At 24.4% G+C, this 11,840-nt stretch overlaps 1 protein-coding gene across 4 annotated transcripts; it reads right to left on the bottom strand.

The window, feature by feature from the left end:
* Positions 1-427: 427 nt before the first annotated feature.
* LOC138179490 (myb-like protein X) lies at positions 428-5,971 on the bottom strand. Of its 4 annotated transcripts, none has more exons than XM_069112336.1 (7): positions 5,757-5,970; positions 3,742-3,939; positions 3,199-3,654; positions 2,817-3,109; positions 2,279-2,363; positions 2,019-2,093; positions 428-1,505 (listed from the first exon to the last, which is right to left on the bottom strand). In XM_069112336.1, the coding sequence occupies exons 2-7, from the start codon at positions 3,794-3,796 to the stop codon at positions 772-774; spliced, it is 1,698 nt and encodes a 565-aa protein (XP_068968437.1). In that variant the 5' UTR covers positions 3,797-3,939; positions 5,757-5,970; the 3' UTR covers positions 428-771. The 4 variants fall into 4 exon arrangements, with proteins under 4 accessions (XP_068968437.1, XP_068968438.1, XP_068968434.1 ...); XM_069112337.1 differs by lacking the exon at positions 5,757-5,970 and adding an exon at positions 4,059-4,179; XM_069112333.1 differs by having other exon boundaries at positions 429-1,505; positions 5,783-5,971.
* Between the last annotated feature and the right edge of the window lie 5,869 nt (positions 5,972-11,840).

The following is an 11,840-nucleotide window of genomic DNA, read 5'->3' as shown; positions in this document are numbered from 1 at the left end:
TTTTCATAAATGAACTATTCCCATCATAGATGTTTTTCATTAAATATCCGTTTGAAGCTTAAATTATAAACTAATAATTGGACTACCTTCTTTCTGAACAAGGTTTAAGGATATTGTTCATTTATTTTAGTCAAATTAAATTTAAAACATTAACATTTTATTTTTACATCTCTTGAGAGTGAAATACTGGAAGAAAATTTTGATCCTTTTCTTACTTTTGTTTATTGATATGTACATTACATTAATTTCTTTTAAATAACTATACGAAATTTATTTAGAACTCTTATTCATTTAGATATCAACTTCCAATATAATATTACAAAGTTAAATTTTTTAAAGGTAATTTTATCTCTTAAACTTAAGTTACCATAATTAAACGGTTGTGTTTTAGCCATTATTTGTGTCTGCTTTACAAACCTAAAAAATTTCATCAATATCGATATTGAATATTTTGATGAATATTATTAGTAAAATATGTAAGTATTCATAATTACATTAATATTCATTCATGTATGTATAAGCCAAAAGATTACATGATTAACTGACTATTAAAGTATATAGGAAATTTCTTCACTTAAGATTGTACAAAATTATTTATGTAAGATCCTCCATGCTCGTCTAATTTATTATTCATTATATATTATTGCTTTTATACAGTAACATTTCATTTATTAAATATGGTAACTTGCTTATATAAAAATAAATTCTGCCATTTCAATAAATTCTAAAACTATTTCTCACATTGGATATACGTACAATTCAGTAGATTATTTATTGTTTTTGCTTCCACGTTACTAAACTGTTGGTTGTTACTTCTTTTTCATGTTCGCTATCTTCTTCATTATCATTTTGTAAAGTTTGTAATTTTCCATATTTAGCTTCAAGTTTCGCAATTAACTCAGTATCGTCAAAATTTTCGATTTCCTCCTCTTCTTCTTCTCCTTCATCCTCTTCTTCTTCCTCTTCCTCTTCTCCCTCCTCCTCTTCTTCCTCTTCCTCCTCCTCCTCCTCTTCTTCTTCTACTTCTTCTTCTTCTTCTACTTCTTCTTCTTCTTCTCCTTCATCCTCTTCTTCTTCTGTCCGTTCTCCTTTTTTTAACATTGTCTTTTGCACAATTCCTATTTCATCCGTTTGCTTCATTTGATTTTTATTACTCTTACTTTTTTTGTTTTTTATTTCATTCCATCTTATATTTTGATTCCCGTCTTTTCCTTCTCGTGTTCCTAATACTCCTTTCTTCTTTTCTTCTATGTCATCTTGATTCCGTTTGTTCATTACTTCTTCTTCCTCTTCCCCTTCTTCTTCTCCTACCCCTTCCTCTACATCTCTCTCATCCCCCCCCTCTTGTTCCTCTTCTACTCCTTCCCTTTCTTCTCCTTTCTCGAACTCAGTATCTTTTTGCACAACAACCTGTTGTCCTGTCTTTTTACCTTCTTCTTCTCCGCGCTTGTATTTCTTTGTTTCTATTTTTCCACTTTTCTCTTGCATTTCTTTTTCATGCTTTCCTATTTTAAAAATTGTTTCGTCTTTCAATATAATTTTTTATTCCATATATTTTTTCTCAGAAAAAATTAGTTTTGATTGATTTTAAACAGAAATAATAACTTCTAAACGTTAAAAAAAGTAAAGATTAATCACTATCATTAAAAGTGCATAAAAATGATACTTTAGCCTTCATTTAAGAGTATTTATAATAATAATTTCTTTGTTATTTTAAAAAATTTATATGTCCCCTTACAATGGCATGATATTTCTATGATTGATTCATGAAATAAAAGTATTTTTTAAATGAATTTTATAACTTTCTCAATTATATTTTAAAACATTGAATAAGTGTGAAAGTTAAGTAAAAGTGTATTTAAATTTAACATACAAAATAATATTATATTGTTAAATATGAAAGATGATTCAGTAAATATTGTATAATTTTACAAATCAGAAAATTGAAATGAGATCAGAATTTTGTCTAAATGCAATAAATTATACTATTTGTAAAACAAAAATGTTACAACATTTACCGTTATTCCATCGTTTCACAAGGACAAAATGTGCAGCGACAATAAGTGCCACACCGACTCCAAACTTCATTGCCACTGCAACCATCAGATGTTATTTTTTATTGAGATTTCAAAAGTGTAATGAGAAATAAAGAAGATTCTAAAACTATGAAAATTTTTTATATCTACATTATATTTATGTCAAAATATGAGAGCATGGAGGATCATTTTACATTATGAAAAGATTGTAATGCAATTTTGTCACGCAATATTTCACTTACCACTAGTAGATTCTTCTTCTATTTCTTCTATTTCTGGCTTTACATCTACATCATTAACATATTCTTCTGGTTCTGTGTTTTCTACCTAATATAAAGATGATAGTGTGATAATGTGCTACTATTTAAGAAATTGTATTGTAGAATTATTCATATAAAAGCATACGGTAACATATAATTTTTTAATTTTCTGTAGTGAATAAAATTATTAATAAATTAGTATCTAAGTAATATTTTTTGTAACTAATAAATTGTACATCTTTCAATAAGTGCTATTTTCTTTACATTTGTTATCAGAAAGAGAAAAATTTCATAAAAAATTATAGTTTCCTGTTTTATATATAAAGAGATAAAAATTAAAAAGATATAACAAAATAATTTTTCAAATTACAATGAACACCAACATCTTTATATTCAATTATCGAAAACTCATTAAATTTTTTATATAGGAGAATACATAACATAAAATAAAGTATGTACAAGTAATATTTTTCATAAGTTTTATTACTTTGATAATGACGTCTAATCATATTAAGTTTACCTCTTCTAAAGGTTCTATATTGTCATCATTAATTTCCTTAACACCAGGAATGTCGTCTAAAAATGTCTCAAATATGTCTTCATTTCTTGGTATTTCTAATATTTTATCAAATTGGTTATCTACTTCATTTAAAACAGTTTTTTCATCCGAGTCTTTCTCTGTACTAATACCATATATTTCTTCTAATACATTAGTATCATCAAACGTTGAACTAATATCATCATCTTCTAATGTAACTTCTGTGTGCTTCCTGTTTTCATATTTACTCTCGCGGCTTAATTCTGTATTGATATCTTATATTAAAGATTTAAAATTTATAAGAATATTCTGAATATACATTTATATTCACTACTATATTTTAATGTTTTGTATCATGTAATACCTTCTTTATTTGGAAAAATTTCACTTTCTTCTTCGTTTGATTCATTTTCAATTGCAGTTTCCTGGTCCTCCTCTTCTCCTTCTTCTTCTTCTTCTTCTTCTTCTTCTTCTTCTTCTTCTTCTCCTTCTTCTTTCTTTATTTCTTCTTCTTCTTCTTCTTCTTCTTCTTCTTTTTCTTCTTCTTCTTCTTCTGTAGATTCATTCAACATTTCATAGTCCTGAACTTCTCCAGTTTCAGTTTCTGTATCAGTTTCAGTTTCAATTGCAATTTCAGATTCAATTTCAGTTTCTGTGGTTTCTAACTTTTCATCGTCTTCATTATACCTCCTTTCATCTTCTATTTGTTTAGTTTTTTCATTTTCATTATCATGTGATTCTTCATTAGATAGAGACAAAGAATCATCTACCCACCCATCAAAGATAAAGGCCCAACGAGAAGACTCTAATGGTGTACTAACTTATAACATGAAATATATAGTGTTGACATAATACATTAAATATAATAAGTGTAATTACATTAAAAATATAGAGAAAGTTTACTTACTGTCTGTAGTACCTCTGTGCTCAATAATAACTACACCGATTAAGCCAACAAGCATTGTTAAGACAGTAAAGAATATGATTCGAGCACACCAGTGTCCACCTGTAGTACTTTCTTTATAAATATGTATAGTTACGTTGTCTGTTAAATTTTCACTAGCATTTCCCACTGTAGGTGATGGTATAATGTTATCTTCTTCATCTAAATATATTGAAGTATAATGTATTGAATAGTTAAATGACAATTACTAATTACTGATAAAATGATTATTATAATACGGTATAAAAGTTATTTTAAAAAATATTGCATATTGTACATACATGCACAAACATAAGTATGTATGTGCCGTACGTATACAGATTGTATACAGCGTGTATATAGATTGTAACGTTTTTATGTGAATTAGAAATTGAAATATGATCGAGAAATTTGTTAACATTATATTATAAAAATTATTTTTAAATGTCAGAAAGAATAATGCTTTAGTTTACTCTTATTTTGTTTATTTAAAATCTTTCTAAATAGTTATCAAAAAGTTCATTTGTTAATCATTTATTATATTCTGTTCAGTGCATATCTTTTTACAAAAATAATGATAATTTAATATCAATGTTAAAAATTAAGTTAATAATAATTATTACTATTATTTGCGACATTATTTTTTACGAAAAGTTTATCAGACATTTTTTTGTGTAATAAACTTTGAGATAAGTATAAAATAAATAACAATATAACAACTTAATAGACAAACTTTAAAATAATACCAAGCAAAATACTGTCATTTTTGTAAATCATTATTGTAAAAGAGCACTTTTACAAGTATTCTCTAATATTGAAAGTATGTATTTCCATTAACACAATATACATCACGAATCTATATTTACTACTTTATTTATTCATCACAATAATCTGTTACTTGTATATTTCTTCATTGAACTAATAATCAAATTAAAAGTGTTAAATTAATATTTATTATAAATAGCAACGGGTTGTACAAATACGTAAAATATATAAATAAATTGACGAAAAATGTTTTTGGACTGGATAATATAGGTTGATCTATTTTTGAAAGCCAAAAGCTAGGCTGATCAAACTTCTAAGACCCTGTATTTTCTAATTTCAGCAACATTGCCAAATATGCCTCAAAATATCTGAGGCTTTACGTTTAGTATAGCATTATCGTAACACGCCCATAAAATTGTATTATTTTGTGATATTTCGTAACAAAAAGCATAAATATAAATAAGAAATTTTCACTGATTTCATATTTTGAAGCAAAAATAAGCGACATATATATAAAAATTATACATACGCTCGGGCGCGGAACTCGCATATACACGCACGTGCTTGCGCATTCATACACACACGCACACATGTATATGCTATAATTTAAATAAGAGATCACTGAGTTTCACAAATCTTTTTCGTAAAGTTTCATCAAGGTATATAGTAGCAAATGAATCACATAGTAGCATATAAAAGCAAAAGTTAACTTATAATGTCTGAATAATTCTTTAAATTATTTTTTCACTATTCTAAAGTTCTTACAATTCTAAATAATGGAATTTACAAAATATTTTATAAAGAATGTGCAAACTATAATTTATAATTATTTAACAATTGTATTGTAATTGTCCAATATATAAAGTATATTATGAAATGTGATACGTGTATATAAGTATATACACTTAATGCGTATGTATGTATGCATTATATAATATTTCAGTATTAAAACTTGTAAAATGAAGCATCAACAAATAATGTTCAATAAATATTATCATTTAATAATATTTTCCTACAATTCCTCTTTCGCATTTAAAACAAAATAATGTATATAATATGTTTTATATATTTTAGAAAATAAAAAAAAATAACAAAAATTAGTTTAATATATCCATATTTTTTAATGTATAAATTTCCTCTGATAATTTTAGAATTGAAAATGAAAGCATTGTCACTTGATATTAATAAATACAAAAGTTAGAAGTTGAACGTTGAAATTATAATAATTCTCTCACACTTTCAGTATCCTATTTTTTTTTACCCTTTTTACGTTTTTTCTCTCTCCGTTTTCTTGCTTGAACATCACCAGACATCTTCTACTAGGAAATATAACTGTACTTTTTACAATCAGAGAAACGCCAAAAATTAAGTTTTTAAAAAGTCGAACACGGAACCACGTCTATTATAATTTGATTTGTAATGACTTCAACAAGTGTTGACATAATACGAAAATCCCTAGGTACTATACTTGAACGCTTCTTCACGATGTTAGTTCTCAGCAGGTTCTCAGTATTTTCCAAACCTTTTCCATGTTCAAAATTTCAGAAAGGATATGTAATGAGATATGTATAACAGAAGCTAGAAATTACAAAGAACTTAGTGTTGTATAAATATGTAACACATTTGTAATGTTTATTACAATTTAGTACATAAATATTAAAATTAAATAATTTTAATATTCCTAGTAAAAAATTAGACAATTTACAAATTACTAGCAAGAGGTAATCATTTTTGTATGATATAAGCAAATATTAACATACATGGTGATTTATTATCGAATATTACATTAATTAAGAACATATGGATGTATGTATTCTAATAAGGAATGTTAATGAATCAAATTATAAAAATATCTCTGCTTAAAAGCAAAAACATTTCAATCAATGTAACTATATTAAAGTATTTTATTAATTTATTTAATTATAAAGTCACAAATTTACTTAGATTCATTAGCAGGAAATATTATTAATTTATACAATAGCATATTATTCATACTATTATAACGTACAGGATACTTATTTATCATATTATCCAATACTCTTGACAATATATCATGAAATATAACAAGAAATGTAAATTACATGACCATAGTACACACAATTTATTAATAAGAGAAATTCAACAGAGAAATTAATAAACATATGTATATTGCAGTAAAGCAGTCGCAAAACAAATATTTCTGTATATGATTACAGTAAATGTATATTATGTATATATATAATCTTAATAAAATATAATAAGTAGGCTCATGATACTTTATTATATTTCCTATATATAAAAAAATTCTGGTTTAAAAAATATATTTTAGTCAAATGTTTGTGTAACTTTTATTGTAATTTCATACTAAATGACTTAAAATTTGTAAAATCTATTATATCTTTATTTTAATTTAATTTCACTTTAATAATAACCTTATATCCAAAGAAGTAATAAAAAAATGTCAATCATAATTCAGTTTATAATAGCAGAATTTTAAAGAATGTTCTGTTTTATGAATAACATATATAAACTATCTTGTGATCAAAATGTGTCATAAACTATTTTACCAGCTATTTTTAGGGAATACCTTAACATGGTTTACTTTACTAAATATACATTAAAGGTACGAGATCAATTTATATGATATAAACAAATTAATGTTTATTAATTTTTCTAATATATAACACTTCTTCCATTCTCTCTCTCTCTCTCTCTCTCTCTCTCTTAATTATTTGGTTAATTTTGTAAAAAAAAGAAAAAGGAACGATCATTTCTTTTTCTAAACATGTTTATTAACTATAAATAATTTCAAGTAATAAGAGAAAATCTTATTTTTCGTATAATTTTATAAAACTATTTTATTAAATGTTTAATGATTACTATGTAATTATTATGTTCTATGAGTATGTTCTTTGAAAAGAAATTTCTTTGCATCTATTAAAATGTGTAGTATATATCTTTTTAAATAATGTAATTTGAGAAAGGCCAAAATATTTGTTACAGAATGTTGATTATAAGTTTTGTACTCTCAAAGGAGTAAATTATATAAGATTATCACAATTATATGTATTTTTTATAACAATGAATAATATTGATCAGTTATAACACTTAACAAATTGAATAGGGCATAAATAAAATTTTATTAAGAGAGCAGTCTTATTTATATCCACATAAGAATATTTTATAATTATAAACTTAGCAACCTTATTAAATGTTTAAATATTAATAACTATTGAAACATATATAGACAAAACTACAATTTTAAGTCATTAAAGTATAGTAATAACTATTTACAAACTTTATATGTATAAAAATATATTAACAACAAATGTATGTAAGGAAATTCTTTTCATTTATTTAAAATAGATAGTATACAAGGTGTACCAGAAGAAAATTTAACTTTATCAGCATGTTAATTTGTAATTTAAAAAGATCACACATCTTAGGAATTTTTAGCTCTGTTTTGATGTCAATTTTGTTTACTCTGTATATCAAGTATCAGTATAAGATCATAACTATTGGTGACTAGTGAGTTCACTCTGTCTCTAGATTTTATATTTATGTAAATATGTATTTTTAAATATGCATTTCCTTCAAAGATGGATAGGATAATATGAACCAATCTTATGGCCACCCCAATCACCTAATTTAAGTCCACTGGATTTCTCCCCTTGCGATTACATGAAATCACAATTTCAGACAACCGATACAATACATATCCAATGCAAATAACAGTATTAAAAATTAAATATTGCAGATACAGCAGCTATGTACATTACAAGGATAACATGCTGAACATCAGCTGTAGAATATAAAAGTGAAGCAAGCCAAGAAATGCATTGTAAATGTGCAGAATTTTTCTTTTTAAATAAATCAATAATAGATGAAAATCTGTATGAAAACTTTATACGATCATCTTGATTCAGAATAACCTACTAAACATATTAGTAAAGTTGTATGGATTTCTCCTGAGACACCCTATACATCCATTTCCTATATTTCAAATGTAGGGACATCTTTACAAGAATAAATGCAAGAGATATACATCTGTTTTACAAATCATATACATTAAAAAAAAAAGGAAAAAGAATAAATTAGATCAAAAATTTTATAAAGTTTAACAAAATATGTTAATATAATTATATATAATATATATATATATAATTTATAATTTTATACATATTTTCCTTTAATAAATTACATTAAGATACAAAGGCAAATTTGCATATCGTCGCTAAAACACTATTTATAATGCCACTATGTACAAATTAAATACTACTTGTATTGATTTTATATTTGATACTGTATTGTATTATTTGATTTCAGTGTATAAAAATTATTATTACCTAATATTATGTTTTCCTAATATTCGAAGACTACATATGTTTTGCTTATTTTCACAAGCATTTAGAAATTAAAATTATACAAATACTATTAATTGTTAAAAGCATAACATAAAATAGAAGTACTATAATTTTATAAAAATATAAACGAAACAATAGATCAATTAAAAATATATTGTACATATGCAAATGTCTTAATGAATATTGGTCATAATATAATATTTCTCTAATAATGAGATTGCTGATTTACTCTACCGATAAAATACAGTTCGCTATCATACTTATAGATATATATATTTCTACTTTTTTTTCTTTTTTCTTTTAAGAATAAAACATAAATAAATAAATAAAAAAAGTTTTTATTGATGTGAAATGTCATACCTTGTAGTGCATGATAACAAACTATAGAAGTAATTTAAACACTCCTTGAAATATTGCTCATTGCATATTTCTATTAATAATTAAGCCATTATAGAACTTATGCAATTAATTCGATGAAAACGCACACATAAATAAAAAAAAAACCCCTTGAAGGAGAGTCAACAGCATATAAAATAGGATCTTACAGTATATTTAGTTTAAGTGTTTTGTTAACATTCAAATATGTTTGAAAATACATTGTTTGTATAAAAAATATTTTTATCATATAAAATGATGTTCTGTTTAATAAAAAAAAGATTGAGTTAATTTATTTTATGTTTGATATTAGATATTAATTTTAATCTAACAACAACAGCTTATCTGATTGGGAAATTATTGTAATTAATTTTGTGAAGTTATACACTTGCAAAAGCAATTTGCATTTAACAATCAGCATGCGATTTAGCAATGCATTTAGCAATTGCTTAGTTATTACTATATTACTACACATTTGATATTATTATTATTATTATTATTATATTATCATTTACTGTAGAATTATGTGTAATTGCACATCTACTATAAAATATTGCTAGATTTGATCAGTTTAAAATATACGGGGTGAGTCATTTTAAGTAAGAACAGTAAATAGTTTTGTTGGTCTCAATGACAAACAATTTAATTTTCATGCAAAATTATATTAATGAAAATTTCATTTGCTCATTTTTGTTTACGCTCATGGTCATATGTTTCAGCACTACGATATTACTTCTAAGATAAATTTTCTAAATTAAAATAATACGTTTTTACTATTCCAGCGTTGTAATTAACAAATATAATCTTATGGTTCATTGCATTTGCAAATTTTCTTTTGAAATATTGTTGTAAAAAACGTATTTCATTGTGCCTTGTTTTATATTTTCACATATTTTTTTAACAAATATTTTTCGTTTATAATATCAGCTATGCTAAAACTTAATTTATGAACATCTCTGATTGAGTGGAAATCTATTTATATTAAATATTTTGTAAAATAATATCAAGATACAAGTATTAATAATTAATAATTATCAATAATAAACGAGGCATATATTTTGTACAAAAGAAACGTTATAGATATATATGGAGAGTATTGAAGGAAAAGATGTTTCATTAATAAAAAAAATAATTGTATAAAATATAATTTTGATATGATTGCAATGTATATTTGACATTTTACATATGTGCATAAGTATTAGGAAATAATTTAATGATTAAATTGATATTTGTTGAATGTTACTTTCTTGTGAGAGAGTATGTAATATGATTTTAAAGAATGTAGTCATCATATGCTTCAGACGTTAACATTCTTTAAGTTATATTAATGAAATGATTTTAGTGAATTAATTAAATAAAGTTTTTTAAAAATTTTATAACAAGAGTAAATAATAAGATAATAGTACTAACTTTCGTTTGTTAGTCTCAAGGAAGAATAAATAAGCATTCAGGATGATTCTAGAAACCAAGTCATACAATAACTTTATTTTAACAATGAACATCATTTAAGTGACATTCAGTGATTTTAATTAAATTTTTAATACTACTATAAGCATGAGTAAAAGATATTTATCATGAGCACTGATTCCATGAAAGGGTTACCTATTAGAGTGTAGTAAAAAATCTCGTAGGCATAGTAAATAGGCGAGAAATAGAATGATTAGAAGTTCTCCTATCAGGACATAAGTTGGTCATAAGTTGTCTATATCTGTAATATTCATAGCAAACCTAAAATGAACGGCAAACGAAGGGAAATAATGTAAACAATTATAATTATTTAAAATCTTTAAACTGTCCTTAATGACTTCAAAAATCATGACTAGTAGCATAAATTTTTGTAGCTCTGACAATTCTTATTATACAGAAGGTAATTCCAAATACAAATCACATGAATCGTTGCCTGAAATATAAAACTTTGAAGCACACGAAAACATAACATATGATGTTCACATTCAAATAATGAGCATATTGTTACAATTCTAATATTTATTTGAATATTTTTGTTTGTAATTATATTCAGGAATTCACAATTTATAAGAAGAATTACAATTAAGAAAAGAAGGAGAAACAAACTAAGGAGAAATAAAATGTTTTAACAAGCTGTTTTTATCACTCAATATTTTTATCAAGAAATATATTTTAAATTATTTTTCTGCATTCAGTAGTTCAAGATATTCAGAGAAATGTTCTCATCTTCGATAAGAGAATGTAACAACATTTTCATTTCTGCAGAAAAAATAGAATGTGTCGTATTAAATATTTTTTAAAGAACAATGTCATACAAAATATTTATAAAAATTAGTAGTTATCATTTAAATGACGTATCTTGTAAGAGAAACTCGAGAATGCTTAATCATACATAAGTCATATTGGACATAATTAGGTAAATTCTGGATTTTTACGGAACAATTTTATTATTTTTCACAAATAGACTCCTATCAATAAAATTTTTATATTATATTTTTATATTTATGTTTTAAATTTAGTTTAAAAATTGCTTCAATTTTAATTCGCCTAGCGATTTTAATGCAGTACTTAAGTACAGTTTCACATAAGTTACTCTTCTATTATATTTATATTTCCTTATATGTATATTTTCAA

Source organism: Bombus flavifrons, chromosome 4, assembly GCF_040668555.2.
Source record: "Bombus flavifrons isolate JBK064 chromosome 4, iyBomFlav1_principal, whole genome shotgun sequence".
Classification (NCBI taxonomy): Eukaryota; Metazoa; Arthropoda; class Insecta; order Hymenoptera; family Apidae; genus Bombus; species Bombus flavifrons.
The sequence above is the reverse complement of the archived record's forward strand: the minus strand, read 5'-3'. Positions and strand labels throughout refer to the sequence as shown.

Bases quoted from the DNA above. Each gene is read 5' to 3' on its own strand.
- LOC138179490 (XM_069112333.1), bottom strand. From the start codon at position 5,834: ATGTCTGGTGATGTTCAAGCAAGAAAACGGAGAGAGAAAAAACGTAAA. The intron at 3,940-5,782 runs GTAAAAAAAAAT...CAATATATTTAG, and splicing joins AGAGAAAAAACGTAAAAAGG to ATGAAGAAGATAACATTATA. The intron at 3,110-3,198 runs GTATTACATGAT...CTTTAATATAAG, and splicing joins AATTTTTCCAAATAAAGAAG to ATATCAATACAGAATTAAGC.